Raw genomic sequence first — 17,813 nt, 5'->3', positions numbered from 1 at the left:
TCGGTATACAATATGTATGATATACGATATGAAGACATCAGACATGAGGACGAAAATTATTAAACTTTTTTGTTGAATCGGAAAAAGTGTGCACTGAGTTATCTAATTTTTTGTACCGAAAAGCACTATTATATGGAAAATATTTAAAACAATTTTACTGAGATGTTTTCCATAGTAACCGATATATGCATTATAAAATAGAACAAATAAACGAAAAGCGATATATTCGGTGTATGGACTCAAGCCGAACGCTAAAAGTGTATTCAATTCTTTCTGATGGTTGAGGAGCGCCTGACTGCAAGCTACCGCACTTAAACTATCAATAGGCACATTATGCTTCTCAAGGATGCCCAGTTAAGCGCCCACTAACGACACGGTCGGTTCGTTTTTCCCATCCTGGAAAATAGGAACCTTTAAATTCTAGTATTGGGAGTCCTGGAAAGTATTCCTTCTTAACCGATTGAAGACTGAGCATTCGCAAGGTAATGTTTTACTATTTTCTAAAGTTTTTGCAAGCGGGCTCTTAAAGCTATGTGATGTCCCCAACGATGTTGGTTAATTCTCTGTTTCTATAAATAAAAGCCATTTAGTCTGTATATTGTCATCTTTTTGATACAAAGTATTATATACAAATGTAACCTATTCATCAAATTTTATTATTTTCTAGCAGACCGCTCCGGCTTCGCACGGGTTTAAACAAACATTTCAAAAGTTATAAGTTTTTACACACTTATGCACACTCTCCAAAAACAAGAGGATGATTCGAACATGAAATTATATTTTATTTATAATAAGTTAAAATGTATTACGACCTCTAGTCTTTGATGTCCGTTGTCTTTCTCTCTGATTGTGAAAGCGTTGGTAATGCTCAGAGTTCGACTCCCTAGTGCCAGCTTGTATATTTCTAATATTTTGTTTTCAAGCCGCTGCACACGCTCCATACTCAACCCTCAAGCGCGTACTTGGGAGGTTTTGAAATTTTGTTCAGCAAGCAGCTGCGAACGCTTGTTACTCGACACTCTGGCACGCAATTGCGATTGTTTCAGATTAAGATTCTCCATCACGGAGTCTTTTTGATACCCTCACCTAGGAACTATTTCCAGGAAGTTGAGATTCTAGCAATAAATATAGCCTATGTTACTCTGGATAAATGTAGCTTTCCAATGGTGAAAGAATTTTTGAAATCGGCAAACATACATAGAAATCTTTTCTCTTTATAATAGTAGTATAGATAAATTACGTTTAATTTCTCAACACAATACTATTTAGCTGAAAAGTACGTTTTCTGGATGTTAGGAATGAAAAACAACTAGCACCGATCCAAATCTGGAAAATAACCAGCAAACCAATAGTTCGGAGCCTAATGTGTTCAATTTGACGGTACCGTTTTATGTGCCTATGTCGATGACATCATGTGTATTCCTTGTTAATTTTTTGGAATTCTAAAAATAGAATATAGACAAACAACACTATTTTCTTTTCTATCTAATATTTTACCTCGGGTGTAAGAATTCATTTAAATCTATTAAGTTCAGCTTGACAATATTCCGTTGATAATGAGCCTAAAATTATGCAAAACACATAATCGATTATTTGGCCCAAAGCATCGCGCATCGATGAAGTTACGTACAAATGTGCATATAGACATTCGTATGTATGTGTGTATCGCAAAAGCAATAATTTGATAAATTTAAGAACTAAAACTTAAATTTCAGTTTTCTTCGACAGATTATTAATAAAAAGTTATTCGATTAATAATGAAAGATATTATAGCGTACCACAAGCCAAATATTCAGGGGAACTATCGTTCAGAAATCTATATAATAAATTAAGAAAAGCAAAAACAATATTTATTTGAATTATAAAGTAAAACTCCTGAACCAATCAAGTTACAGCTTGATTTCAAACCACAATTTTATATTGAACTGATATATTTTGTGAATATCTCGACGTTCTATTTCAGTAAACAAATTTAGAAGACGGATATATTGTCAATATACACATGTCTATTTATTAAAAGAAAAAACTTTCTAAAATAATCGCTTACCATTTTTGCACACCACAATCAAATTTAATTCTTTGTATTAAAAAAAACGCTAGTTTATACGATTTTTTAATTTCACATGAAACGTAGTTTTAAATCTGCGCTTAAACATTTGTCATAATCAAGTTCATTTAAATAATTTTCTATATTTAATTATTTTTAATGATATGAAACAGATTTTCCATTTAGTACCATAAGCCATTTGTGTGGCATAATTATATTAAAATGCATTTAATACCAAAAGCAAAGCCAATAATGCCAATACAAGAATTTATACATAATTTGTGGTTGTTTTAATTAATCCCATAAACCATTTATAGTAATTTTATTTCTATATTTCTATTAGCGTGGAGACGCGCATAACTAAGTATATACAAATATCCGCTTTGTATACCTGAGCGCAGTTATTAGCGCAGGGTTTAATTACTAACGACTGGTTAAAACAGGGTCTGTTTATGTATAGCATATGAATATGCGATATGATATACATTAATGTTTAGACCGAAATCTTTCCAGTTGAATTCCCTTAGTTTATTATTTGGTATAAAATCCATTTTTCTCAAAACAAGATATATATGTAAATAGGGGAATCCTTTTGCCCTTCATACTAATACAAACTTATTGTCCTGACAAGACTATTTCGTTTACATAAAAATTCGTTTGGAAACTCTTATCCTGTATACTGTAATACTTTTGTCCTCATATCCAGACACGACGGGACATGTAAATATCTTTTCTCTCAAAATTACAGATCTACTTTAAACATGTTACACTTTTAAATCTTTTGTAAGCCCACATAATACTGAAATGCTGTCGAACTAAGTATTTGCTTACCTTTTATATTGTTTTAGGTTATAGTTTGGATTTATGCGCTTTGTGCAGTAAAGCCAACAGCAATCGATTTATTGTAATAAATTAGGCAATCACGTTTAAATTATGCTCTATACTAAGTATATACATTAGGGTGAATCAAATATTTATAAAATATGTATAGCAAATTCGTATTCTTTCGAATTCGTATTCGTATTCTGTCGAAGTAAATATATGATAAAATTTTCGCTTGATTTTCCCAATTAAAGTTTATCAAAAATATCTAAAATCGATGGAAATATATATTTTTTTTGAAAATCTAACCCTTAAAAGCCTGATAACTCCGATTCACTCAAAATTTTGAGATGTAGTATAATTGTCGGTTACAAACATTTGTTCTACGACTTTCCTTAAAAAATATTATTTTAGATTTTACAGGGTATTTTATTGGGAGGTCCTTTGAGGAACCACTAGGTGCTCATTAGGGAAATACATTTTAAATATATATTTTTACAAAAATCCACATTTTATTGATATGTGGCCATCCTGCTCGATCTCCTAAAATCACTTCATTCGTCATTATTGTTAGTCACTTGAAAGTACAAAATTGTCCTTGAAATTATTTTTTTAATACACTCTTACTCAAGTCATAATGTAAATGACTACAAAGCTCTCACAAAAGTGGCGACTGCACTAAAAGTTAACGGGTAAATCAAAGCGAAAGGTCACGTAATGTAATATTTAAAAATGCATGTTTATACATGAAAATTTTACAAAAATAGCGGTTGGTTCCTGGAGGAACCGGCAGGCGTTTAAGGGCTAATATATATTATCAATAAAAATGGCCGAGTAAATATTTTATACGGAGAATAATTCCTTTCACTTTTCCCTAAACAAACCTGTCTTCGAATTATTTCAAAATCCATAAATTTATAGTTAATAGATATAATAGCTATAATCGATTGGTCACTTCTCTGCTCGCTCGTCAAAAATTTTACTTGTGAAAGCAACAACAAAGTTATCCAGTTGAATTCGCCGCTTGCTGAGTGCTACCAAATTTTGTTTTACATATATAGACTTTTCACAATGGTAAAAACGACTCATATATATTTTTGTTGTTTTTACTTTGAAATATATTTTAATTGATTAAATAAAACGTAAGGCATAAACGCAGCGCGAAAGAAAAGGGATAAAAAAATATTTTTGTGCAGATTTAAGTAAATCTCCACCGAAAAAATTATACCACCCTAATATACGAATCTATATATTTGAGAGTATTTACTATTGTACATACATAAAAATGTATATATACACAGGTACAACTAATAAAGAAATCTATGACGTTTATGAATTTGCGATTGTTTAACAAAAAAAAATCCCCTAATGAAAATAAATACATGCGAATTTAAATTATTGATCTGCCTTTTCATTCCACATACGTTTGCACCTCTATTTAGGAAGTTAAATAAAGCTGATAGCTGTGTGCATTGTTCGCGCTTTAAATAAAAATGCACCATTTAAAGGTGAACTAAACGTATGTGGAAGTAAAAGTGAATCTAAACAGATATACACACATATGTACATATTTACATTCTGAGCGGTAACCTCGCCAATTACATGCAGTATATGTAATGACTTTTTATAACTGATGATTCATGTACTCCATATAGAACAGACTAAATGTATTATAAATGAAACAAATGGAAAAATACATTTGAGCCAACACCCAATCAGTAGTGATCAAAATGCACGTTTTCTTCATTAAAGCAACTACACACGCACATAAACTGCTTAATGTTTAGCCAAAAACACAAAAGAGCCTAAAATCCTAAAAGCAAGACTTCAGCAAATATGTTTGCATGCAAAAGATAATGTCAATGGATTACTAAACGAATATTTGCTAACCGCTTGCTTTGATCAGTGATAAATCATGTGGGTAAATTAGGGATCTTGTTTATATCATAAATGTGACTAAATGTATTATTATATACTTTAAAACGGACAAAGGGAAACAAAAACAATATGCACACTCGTTATGATGTGAAGTAATATAAGCATGTTATGAGAGCGCCAGCTCATTGTCAGCTGATCGCTAAAAGGTAGGCATGTAAAAAATACTAAAATACAATGCTTATACCCTTCACGTATGCGCTTGGTAAGTTGAAGATTTGAATTTGGTGTTTTATCCATTATAACTGATTGAAAACAGCACAGATTTCAAACCAAGTAGTTTCAGCTATTACCTTAGCAAGATGGTAGAGCCGAGAAGAAAATTTTAAGATAGTTTTCCCACATTTTTCCCCAAAAGTTCGACAACTGGCACTTCCAGTTACGTTTTCTATAACAAGAGAAAGACCGACATTGTTGAAGGCTCTTTGTTCACTAGATCTCTTGCGATTTACAACTTCCGATTTACATCTGGAGAAAGGGATTTTGACTCAATTAAGGTTATGGAATTTCTACGCAGAATTTTCTCAGAAAACCTTAATTCAAATTATTTACCTTGAAATCCGTAACTATTCCAATAACATCGCCCTTGATTATGTAACAAACAATATACTTTTCTATAGAAGTAATGGCTATACACCTTAATTATGAAATATATAAAACTACATTAGCAAACATTTATGTATATAATATTAAATATGCCTACATATGAACCCAAGCAGTTACCGGAAAAATATCGGTATAAATAAAAACAAAATAATATAACTTACGTGCTTGAAAATCTGTGTGCGAAATGATGACATCAACAATGAGACATCAACGACTGAGAAACAACTCCATTAACAGTCACTGACATATAATTAGCAGCAGTTAATCAACAGCAAATAAAGTAATACAGAGGGGTCTTTGTAAGTTTGTTTTCGTCAAATTAAAACAAAATAATGAAGATACTGCACTAAATAAAAAAGTACATACATACATACATGCATTTCATGTTATTGCAATGGCATATTTAGACTTCAGTTCGACTTCTGAACTTTTTTCCAATTGGATCTATTGATCAGAATACATCAAAATATATGACTTCTAGAGCAAATCTCATCTACAATATTTCAAAATTGATGGTTTAACTTTTTTTATATTCTTAAAGTCCATAAGGACTTTACTATTTATGACTATACAGTCTTTGGGATACAATTTGGAATGAAGCAAATAAGTGGGTTTCAAAGCTAAGTATTTTATAATTATCTAAATTGAATACAGTATACTCGCAAGGTAATTATAAATGAAACAAAGATTTAAACGAAATCACCACTTAAAATATGAAGAAGCCTTTCTTAATGGCAACATATTTTAATATACCTTATATCACGGGTATTAATATCTTCAACTCTCAGATCAGTATACCACAACCAGACGAATTTATTCAATTTCTTTCAGATTGTTACCCCACTTTATGGGTACTATTTATAAGAAGTTTTTGTTGTCCGTTATATTGTCGCACATATGGAACCTTGGTATATTTAATGTATATATACATATATCAAATTGTTCAAATCGGTCTATTGACTTGTGAGAGGAGGCTTTTTTCGTGAAGGAGCGTGAACTCCTAAATATTTTATACCTTTTTAAAATAATCTGCGTGTTTGACTAATACATCATTCCTTTCGGCAAATTTGTCACTTCTAATATTGTTGATCAGATGTGTATACTCTACTAATATATGTTTATATATAATACTATATTCCACATCTAACCTAAAACTGTTGGGACCAATATATTAACCTATCTCTTACACAGAAAGACAAATGGGTTTGCCGGTAATGTAAAAGTAAAATATTTTTCTGATTCATATATTAATTAAAGTAATTATGTGTTCTGATTACAAAGAAAATTTATTTGCATATTCATACACACAAAATAAATATTAATAATATAGTTTTGTGGTCGATTTCCGATTTCATTTTCAACACAAGTGGATTCAACTGATGCTTCAAGTCACACCTTATCTCATTACCCATTTAGACATATATATACATGTATACTGTATATTTATATACAATCACTTGCGTAGTTGTCCGATTTTGTTATTGCTTTTGACGTTTACTTTTGCTCGGCTAGTGCTCGCCAGTGAACCAATCAACCGAACCGCAATCGACGCGCAGTTCGCGACGGCGCACCGGTTTTAACTTAAACCACCTTCTCGGATCAGTTGGCAGTTTAAGTTTTATGTTGGAGGCGAGTAGTTCATAATAAATTTGAGTTGTTTTAAAGGCATTCGAAAATAACTGTGTGAAACTTAATCAATTGAATTTGTGTGAATTTCGTAAATTTTCGACAAAATGAAATTTGTCATTTTGCTAGCTCTATCGCTGGCAGTGTTGGCTAGCGCCCAGCATGCGAGCAACTCACACCTTGTTTGCTACTACGATGGCAGCAGTTATGTACGCGAAGGTAAGGCAATAAATAATCAAAGCGAATTTGTAAATACATACATATGTATGTACCTATGTGATAACCATATACATAAGATTATTGTCATATAATTAATAAATGTGAAAAAATCGGTTCAAGCGGGGTAGTAATAAAATGTAATTTTTCAAATAAATAACTGTCAGTGAAATTTGCATACTTCAAATAATTATAAATGAAACCGAAAGTGCACAGCCTTCGAATTTCACTAAATCGAAATATTCTAGAAATTATCTCAAGCAGATGTGTACATATGCTACATACACTTATATGTATGTGTTTGTATAAAAATATATACTCGAGCTAAAGGTTATCAAAAGTCGCTCCAAAGCAAAATAGAAAATATTATAAATAGAAGCCGGCGATTGCGTCCGGCTTTGAATTAAAGAAAAACAGTTTTGAATTAAAGTAATAGTCTCTTTATTTGCATAAAATAGCTATTATGTTACTTCAAGTCCATAGCCAAATTATCTCCCTTGTATTTTGTATGTGAATACGAAGCATATTTGAAATAAGTGATTAATGTTAAAAATCATATTTTTCAAACTGATGATGAGAAAAAACTCATATTACACAGATGTACATATATATATTTCTATGGAGGCCAACAAACCTCACATACACTTATTTAACATTACTTATTTAATTACTCACACTCACATTACTTATTTAATGAAATCGACATAGATAGTACGTGACTACACTGATTAAGAAGTGGGCAACAATTATAGACAAGCACATATTTACACATAAGTCTATAAGAATCTCAAGCCAGACCGAGCTTTTATATACATATTTATGTTATTCTATGTTTTTGTAAATATGTATTATAGATCCCCCACAAGCACAGTGTGATGATAACCTCTGTGAGCAATTTGTTGTACATAGAATATTTTATAAATTTTTAAGAACAGCAATTATTTACATATGTGTGCTTAATTTTCCACACTTATGTCTATTAAAGTAATGACGGACAGACAACTAGAGTAATTATGAGTGACAAGTTGTTTACAAGAGATAGCTACATACATATATGAATAAGTATATAACAATATACTACATCTAATGCATATAAATATGTACATATATTTGTAAGTACTGTGCAATCCAAAAAAGTGATTCACTTAAGTGCAGACTTGTTATTTCTTTATATATGTAAACATTGACCATATACAAATAATTGTTTACCATTTATGAATTTCAGAATAAATTAAATAAAATTTCTTTTTATTACTGAAACCCAAAGTTGTCCGAATTTAGCTACATACGTATTTATCACACGCATATGCTAAGTACTGCATAGTTCATATAAAAATAGTATGTGCAAAATTTACACACAAGTCTTCAAAAAAAGTAGAGCATTTTTAAATAATTTCTATTTTTTCTATTTTTTATTGGAAGTTCATAACTAACCTAATTTAATATTCATTCCAGTTCATTCCATAAGTGTTGGCAGTCATAAGATCAATTACTTTAATTGAAAAGTTTCCGAGAAAAAAAAATATTTTTTTTTTATTTTTTCTTTTCATTGTACGTGGGTGGCTGTAAACAATTCAATTTTTTTGTTGACACTTAGCTACAAAAACAGTAATGATATCAACGAGCAGTTGAGGCTAGGCCTTGTGTCTAAACCAGTCAGATTGGTGATTGATTTATAGCGACTTTGGACAAATTGAACATAAAAATAAAAAATCAACAATAAATATACATATGTACCGTCTATTGAATACGTAGAAAGCCAATTATGAATTTAAGATTTTTTTCTATCGTTCGAAGGGCATTGTTGCGCAGGTAATCGCTAATTATAAAAAAATGTGATCTGCCGTATGCCAATGACGTATAAATATCAATTTGTACTCGAATACTCACAAAGAAAACAATAAATGTCTTGGAAATCCAGCCAACCATTTTATTATTTATGGCAAAAGTTTATTGAACAGACACATGCAGTGGCTACTAATAAAGGTCTACCCAGACTGACTGATTATTATAATTTCTCACAATACATATATTTATGTATTTATACAAAACCACATAGTACGTTCATACATAATGCCTTGATGGTTTCTGAGAAAAATGTAAATCCCCTGCTAAAAGCCCCTAATCCACTTCCATCAGCTTAAATTGGCTGACATTTGCGACACTGAGCTCAAGTGCGTCTAATTCATATTCAGTGAGCATTTCAGATGATGCTAATTGTTTAAGTAACAAAGCGGAAATATACAATGAAAAACAAAATTGAAAATATGAAGCAAAACAAGCACAGATAGGTATGTTTGTCAATAAGTAATTCAGTGTTTGCTGTTTATACCATATTCGCAACAGCAAATTATTTGCATTTGCTTTCGCATATTTTCGCCAACACTTACCATACACCACCGTATACATGTACATAATAATATAATTTAAACACAAATTTATATTTATAATCGCGAATTACTCCTATACTTGTGTAGTTACATATGCATATATTCCTATAAATTAAACCAGGTGATTTGTTCCTCAAATCTACAATAATCAATAATAATAACTGTATTCAATTACGATTTAAGCGAAAGGTTGCAACACTTTCGCTAATTACAATAAATAATTAAAAAACAGAAACCTGTTTCCTGATTACTCACACATTTAATGACCCTTTCGCTTTCATTATCACATGCTTACAGGTCTCTCCAAACTGCACACAAACGATTTAGAACCGGCTTTACAATTCTGCACACATCTCATCTACGGTTATGCCAGCATCAATCCGACATCGAACAAACTTGTCAGCAGCAATGATAAGCTCGATCTGGACATCGGTTCGGGACTGTACCGCACCGTGACCGGTTATAAAAAGAAATACCCACACTTGAAAGTACTGTTGAGCGTCGGTGGCGACAGAGATGAAATGGATCCAGATAACAACAAGTATCTGACTTTGTTGGAGAGCACTAATGCGCGCATACCATTCATAAACAGCGCACACTCTTTGGTGAAGACGTATGGTTTCGATGGTCTCGATTTGGCTTGGCAATTCCCCAAGAATAAGGCCAAGAAGGTGCATGGCAGTATTGGTAAATTCTGGAAGGGTTTCAAGAAAATCTTCTCCGGCGACTTTGTTGTGGATGAGAAGGCCGAGGAACATAAGGAAGAATTCACAGCTTTGGTGCGTGAACTGAAGAATGCTTTCCGTCCCGATGGTTACTTATTGGGTCTTTCCGTCTTGCCCAATGTGAACTCTTCACGTAGGTTTAATACTTTTTAATCAGATTTAGAATCAGTAAGTTATTATTTGGAATTTTTTACAGTATTTTACGATGTGCCCGCAATTGTAAACAATTTGGATTACGTCAACTTGCATGCATATGACTTCCAAACACCTGAACGCAACCCTGAAGTGGCTGACTTCCCAGCACCCATCTACGAACTGAATGAACGTAACCCTGAAGCGAATATTAATTTCCAAGCACAGTATTGGTTAAACAATCACTGCCCAGCAACTAAAATCAATGTCGCTGTTGCCGCCTACGGTCGCGCCTGGAAAATGACTAAAGATTCTGGTCTCACTGGTGTGCCACCAGTTGTTGAAACCGATGGTGTTGCTCCAGCTGGCACTCAAACTCAGAAACCGGGTCTGCTCAGCTGGCCAGAGGTGTGCGGCAAATTGCCAAATCCAGCCAATCAACATTTGAAGGGCGCCGATGGTCCACTTCGTAAAGTGGGCGATCCGACCAAACGTTTCGGCAACTACGCTTATCGTTCGGCTGATGACAGCGGTGAGAATGGCATCTGGGTGGGCTATGATGATCCTGATACCGCAGCAAATAAAGCAGCCTTTGTAAAGGCTCGCGGTTTGGGCGGTATTGCTTTAGTGGACTTGTCTTTCGATGACTTCCGCGGTGCTTGCACTGGTGATAAATACCCAATCTTACGTGCTATTAAGTTCAAGTTGTAAATTTAACTTAGGATGTTCAACAACGTGGTTAAAGTTATACATTTGTTAAACGTCTTTAAGCATTTTAAGTTTCTTGCTCATTTAAGTCTCATTGTTCGGAGCATGTAATATTGTCACATTTACCAAAAAGAAAAACACAAAATACACAACCAAAAACATATATACCCATCTAATATGTCTTTTTATGGATGTTTAGTTATATATATGTATATCTTTAGGATGTATTCGCTGGAATTATATTAGTTCGGTTGTTCCTTAGTACACAGAGCAGCGTAGCATTCTGTTTCGATATTAGGAACTAATTAATTACTATTCCCAAAGTCCTAAGGGTATTCTTAATCTAAGGACCCTTGCAGATATCGCTACGCAAAATCACTCTTAATCACCTCTATGAGCCTTTCAATTACAGTTGCCTGCAATCAAGGTAGCAGTAGATATACTGCCGCGAACTACGACCTCCTTCATAGAGGCAATCGTGATACGTTTCAGGTTAGTCAAAGTTAGAGCCCTCTTTAACAATATCTTCGATCTACTTTGTTATTCGACTAGTTTGGGTACCTCATAACAGCGGAAAGGCTGGAAAATGGACATTGTCTTCGGATTAGGCGGTAGTCCGTGGTTCATTTGCGTTAGTGGGCTGATTTATCTCGCTGCGATCATAGAAGTTTTGACTGGGCTCTGTCCAATAGATCAACAGTCTTGCCTAGCAGTATGGATGAAAGCGAGGTAGAATCATCTCGGCACTTTTTCCTCCTATATCTAACATTCCTTAGATTAAGGTTGAAGGCTCTTGGCAGGTATACCTTCGAAAGGAATTGATTTCAGTCGTTTTAAGAAATTTATGAAAAACTCTAAGCGCTTTGTTGACCCTTGAGGTTTTGATCTAAGAGGTCTAGAAGAGTTTTTGGCATCAATAAGGACCAGCACGGCTGTCCAAATGAAATCCTTTGCAACTTTAAGCGCAAGGTTCAGCCTTCTATGCTTAGCTAACTAATAATTAAGACTCCATTAAATATATATTTGAAGTTTGTCTGGACGCATACCCAAACCGTTTTGCTATATAAAAAAGAGGCTGTTGCAGAGGAATAAATAGCTAGCGATTTCATCGTCGCAACTAAGGCTTTCGATTGTGTTTATAAGTAGATCAAAGGGTATGTGTTTTGTCTCAGGCAACAATACATAAATTACACAGTGATTTACCAACGCCTAAAGCATGAAATGAATGGACCACAGAGGAGACGAATGTGCTCTTTGTACATTTAGCCACATACTAGAGCACAAACACTTGCATATGTATAATGGTATGACTTTATCCATCAACACACCAAGTATCCACATACTCGCATACGTATTTACGCCAAATGCATTTGCATTCATCAACATCAATTTCATCGAAGGAAGAACATAAATCGTTACGGCACGACTGCCACAATTGACAACTTTATTTTCATTTCCATCCAGGAATCGCAGCTTGCAATTGGGAAAATTCAAAGGCCAAGCAGAATTGCGACGGCGACAGTAAAAATAGTTTCCACAATGTGACGGCGTATATGTATGTGAGGATTTGCATTTGCGGTCTGGACTTGCTCGCCCGTGTCCGCATACTTTGAATGACTGTCACCCATTCGTCTTTGCCACTTCCTTCCTACCAGTGTTGCCACTTCACACAATACTACCGAGGCGAATTCATTCTAAAAATCCAGCTTATTTTTTTGCAATCACCAAAATTTCTTTTATCAGAAACACAGTCACATGATACAGAATAAGAGAGTACACTGAAGTCGACCGTGGTTCTAATAGAGGCGCTGCTATAAATTATTACCGTCCGACTTGGAACTAAAGTCGACATATTATAACTAGGCAAAATTTTGATGAAAAAGGCTATTATGCCTGAGATAAGTCCAAAGTTTTTGATGACGAACACTGATAAATAAAGATTATATTTTAGATCCTTTAATTATAGTTTCCCTAATCTCTTTTTGAAGTGTTCTCGAAAATACTGATTATACGCTGCACCGCTTCGAGTATTCGGGCGGATTACTTACTAAAGTAACTAAGTAATTTTTAATATTAAATATATTTTGTAATATTAATATGTACCACAAATTTCGGCTCAAATGGCAACACTGCATCAGCTCCTTGCTAGACGTCTGTGATCTGTTAGTGATTGTTTTATGTGTTGCGGTTCACAATTCAATTCATCTTTCTTCCGGCATTATGCAAGTGTTCGTTTGTACATACGGGTACAGTTGTTTGTCACTGCCTTCGTTTTGTACCCACCTCCTCTTAGACAAAACTGTGTGACCGTATGCATCGTATTCTGGTGCCCATATATCCTCCTTTCATGCCCATTTCCTCCACCTACATGCAGTCTCAAAAGCGTTATTGATATATCAAAATCACAACAAAAACAACATTAACGTGTCAGCTGTAACGGCCATTTTGCATGTAACTTTTGCTGTTGGTGTTTAAGAACGGATTGGTTGTGCATTTGTGACAGGAATATTCCTTGGTAAATGCATCCCGTAGTAGGAGTATTAGAAATGTTTACATATATTTTTTCATTATGAGCTCTCATTTATATAATATTATTATTGTTATTATTAACATTTAATTTTTATACTCTCGCAACAAAGTTGCAAAGTAAAATATTTTGGAGAAATTCAGAGGGAATATCTTTCTTTTAATAATATGTCTCCATGCCTAAAATACGTGAAATCGGGTCATAACTTCACCTAACTCCCATATACCTAATACTAGGGTTTCAAACTTTCAATGGACTTTATGCCATATATATGATGAATATGTGGGTCAAATAGTGTGTTATATTAATAAAATTAAATAAATAAATTGCGAGAGTATAAAATGTTCGGTTCCATTCCTTACTTGTTTATAATTAAATTCAGGTAAGTTTCACGTACTCTATTCAGACATTCAGCTTTATAAGAATTTCAAAAAATTATTGATTTCTTCCAATAATTTCCTTACTCTTTAATAAAATGAGGGTATCAAATATATTCATGAAGAAGATTTACAATTTTTCGCAACTGTTTTGTTTTATTGTTACCTGATCCAGTTTGATTCAAATACTATACCCATAAAAAATTTTCAGTGAAAACGCAATTATATTGATTTCAAACATCGAATATTTCTAATTTAAACATAATTAGGCAATTCACAAGCTTTGTTGTTATGTCATATTTTAATATTCTTAAAAAATACGACTCTTGTGAGCACCCTTAACTGTTGTATGTCATATTTTGTCATATTTCTACACTTAATCAACTGATAGTGAAAAATTAAGAAGACAGAAATGCTATATATCCGCGATCCGCGATAAAAAAATCATCAATATATATATGCGATCATCCGATTTTGGTCTTAGTAAAAAAAAAACATAGCGATTTTTGCTGAGCCCAAAACCAGATATATGTCCGTATTTTCCAGATATATACAATGTGCGGTATAAATCGGTTGAGAAGTGTTCGGGCAGAAAGGCACGAGCAAAACCGACCACTGACCGACCCAAAAAAACCGGTTCTTCACAGAAAACCGACTACCCACTCGTCGAAGTTTTCCCCCAAAACGCACCAAAGCCCCACCCACCGACTGCCACGAGTGTGTCCCAAAAAAACCAGCTCTAAAAAGTAACCGGTTGCTGCAGTACTAGGCATATGCCGCAAAAAACCGAAAAAATTCGGCAGCAAGTGGGTAGGGGTATAGAATAGCGAACTCAAGAAACATACCACGCAGTGTTGTATCAGTCATATTTTAATTTTGCATGTGAAACAACAACAGTGTTGGTATGACAGTCATAAAAAAATATGACAATATGACGATATGACACACTATGACACCTTGTGAATACCCTAAATATTCATACATTAGAAAATGGTATTTTTTTAAATTTCTTCTTTCCTTTAAAATTTGTTTCGTCATTTCATTAAGAGTAAATATGAATTTCGTAGCTAACAAAAATGACACTGGTTAACAAAATTTTGATTTTTTTCACATGAAAACTCTTACAAATTTTCCATGTACTAGGGACACTAAACAATAATACGTATGTGGAAGACAAAACAAACATGACATGTAGGTTGTTCTTGTGACTTCAAAACATACATTTTCCTATGAAGTACAAACATAAATTTCATTTGAAGAAAATATTGCTTAAGGGGCTATACCAGTGTTACCCATGAAAAATTAGGCGGTTTTCGTGAATTTTTTTAAAAGAAAGTACTCGATCGATTGTTTCGAAGTTTTTCACACACAAAAATTTAATTTTTACAAAAATATTGAAAATTAACGGAATTATATGCTGTCTTCGGAGGTGCCAAAAAAAAAGTTTCCTAACGGCCAAATGAGTTGCTGAAACACAAAAAGTCAAAAAGGCTTTTAAAGGAAATATATTTCCTATACAATGACCTGCGAGCGGTCGATCTTTAGAACGCTGCATTCAAAAACTATTCAATATACAATCTTACCACTTTCATAGGATATTTTTGAAAGTATAAACTATCGAATAAGCAAAAATAAAAAATCGATTTTTTGAAAATTTCACGCTGGTATAGCCCCTTAATGTAGAGACCGACCGATTAATCGGCCTTGGTATCGGCATCGGCCACAAAATTAAGCATCGGTATTGGCATCATAGCCGATTCTTTCTACTTCTTTCGGATTACACTAAAATACTTTTTTTTACGTTTTTGATTTCTTTAGAGCATAAAATTTGAATTCTTTTGTTTACCATATAAAACACAGTGAATCACACACTAAACTAACAATTCATCATAATTTAAGTCTAGTATAAAGAAATTCAATAACTTTTCATTAAATGAAATGTTTTATTTAGTACTGCTAGAAACATTCGATTTACGTCAAATATGCACAGTTTTGTTTAAAGTTGTTGAGATTTTGAAGATAATATCATAAAGCCACTATTATAGAAGCATTCGTAACTACGTTTATTTATTTTTAAAAGTTTGCCACAGACAGATGCTGGACTGGACTATAAGGTACAGGCAAAAGCTTCCGAAGTTTCTATCAAGTCATTATCACTATTTGCCGACTTTCACAATGCGAGATATAAATGACAAAAGTCATCTCTTTGAAATAACGGATTACTAGACCTACTATTTTCGAATAATAGCCTTAATACTCATATTTGTTCTTAAAGGAAAAAAGCAATATTGCTGATTCGCTTTGAGAAAACGCGAATAACTTATTTGTTCTATCAACATATATCTAATAATAATAATTTTGTTTTGAATATTAATTAAATAAATAAACAACTTCATATTTACATATGAACTGAGTTGTTCACTTATTTTGTGATGTTATTTGTCTTTGTTTTTATTTTGTTACTATACTAATTTACTAAATAAAGTGGTTGATGAAAGAATCGGCATCGGCATCGGCCAAAATTTTGGTATCGGTACCTTAAGGGGTTATATACAGTTAGACGGCCGAAAAAAAGTGAATTTTCCAGAATTTTTTCTGAGAAAACTTTTTAATTTATTGATCCAAAAATTTATACACATATTATGGTATCATTTAACTGTATTTTAAGACTTAGTACTAGTAAAAATATTTATTTGAAAAAGAGCTACAGCTGATCTCCAGGAGCTCCTCTCAAAAAAGACGTTTTGCGGTAACCACTATATCTCGGGACTGGATCATCCGAAATTAAAAAATCAAACAGATTTCGTTAAAATAATGTTAAATCTAGTAATTAATCGAAGGAATAAGCAAAATAAATTTTTTTGACAAAATGGCGGTTTCTCAAAAAAAAAATCGATTTTTCACCGAAATTTCGGCCTTAAATTGTTTATAAAAAAAAAATATTTATCGGAGAGAAAAAATCTTCGATTAATTACTAAAAAATATATTTAAGAATTTCGTGTTAAAATTTGAGACTAATCGGTCCAGCCGTTTTCGAGTAATGTTGGTCACCGACTTTGAAAACACCATTTTGAGAAAAACGCGTTTAAAGTTTGGACCTTGTACTTCCAAGCACTCTGAAACGCCTTTTCAAATTTTACATTTGCTTGTAACTTTGAAAATATTCACCGGAACGATATGAAATTTTCTGTGTGTATTCTTAAATATATGTACATTAAAAAAATGAAAAAAAATCGATTTTTTGAAAATTCTAACTGTATATAACCCCTTAATGTTGAAAAAAATACTTATGATTTTCATGAATTATTGGATGTTGGAATGGCTTTTTTAAGTCTTCAACAATAAACTGATCTCTCATTCCGAGGCATAATTTCTCTTGACAGCGCTTCTCCATTAAGAAAATGCCTTGGTGGAACCTGTCTATTCGCCAGACAGAGATCCATATAAGATAAATGTATTTTTATACTCTCGCAACCTGTTGCACAGAGTATCATAGTTTTGTTCACATAACGGTTGTTTGTGTCACCAAGAAATAAAAGAGTTAGATATGGGGTTATATATATATAAATAATCAGGATGACGAGTGGAGTTGAAATCCGGATGTCTGTCCGTCCGTCTGCCCGTCCGTCTGCCCGTCCGTCCGTCCGTGCAAGCTGTAACTTGAGTAAAAATTGAGATATCTTAATGAAACTTGGAACACAC

At 33.1% G+C, this 17,813-nt stretch overlaps 2 protein-coding genes across 5 annotated transcripts in view; one reads left to right on the top strand and one right to left on the bottom strand.

The window, feature by feature from the left end:
- Positions 1–10,034, bottom strand: part of LOC105213936 (pancreatic lipase-related protein 2) — a 48,962-nt gene extending 38,928 nt beyond the window's left edge. The window contains exon 1 of one of the 4 annotated variants that reach the window (XM_054230782.1): positions 9,898–10,034. In XM_054230782.1, the coding sequence (XP_054086757.1) occupies positions 9,898–9,923 (26 nt within the window). In that variant the 5' untranslated portion in view covers positions 9,924–10,034. Of the gene's footprint in view, positions 1–5,571; positions 5,830–7,933; positions 8,107–9,142 lie in introns of those variants that run through there. The other 3 variants (XM_054230783.1, XM_054230785.1, XM_054230784.1) reach the window with 3 other exon arrangements.
- On the top strand, positions 6,951–11,379 carry Idgf4_0 (chitinase-like protein Idgf4). Its single transcript, XM_011187053.3, has 3 exons — positions 6,951–7,255; positions 9,940–10,500; positions 10,564–11,379. Exons 1-3 carry the CDS (start codon positions 7,144–7,146, stop codon positions 11,208–11,210), a joined length of 1,320 nt encoding a protein of 439 aa, XP_011185355.1. The 5' UTR covers positions 6,951–7,143; the 3' UTR covers positions 11,211–11,379.
- The last annotated feature ends 6,434 nt before the right edge of the window (positions 11,380–17,813 follow it).

The sequence above is a fragment of the Zeugodacus cucurbitae genome, chromosome 5 (assembly GCF_028554725.1).
Source record: "Zeugodacus cucurbitae isolate PBARC_wt_2022May chromosome 5, idZeuCucr1.2, whole genome shotgun sequence".
NCBI classification, from domain to species: domain Eukaryota; kingdom Metazoa; phylum Arthropoda; class Insecta; order Diptera; family Tephritidae; genus Zeugodacus; species Zeugodacus cucurbitae.
This window is presented reverse-complemented; position numbering and strand designations above follow the sequence as displayed.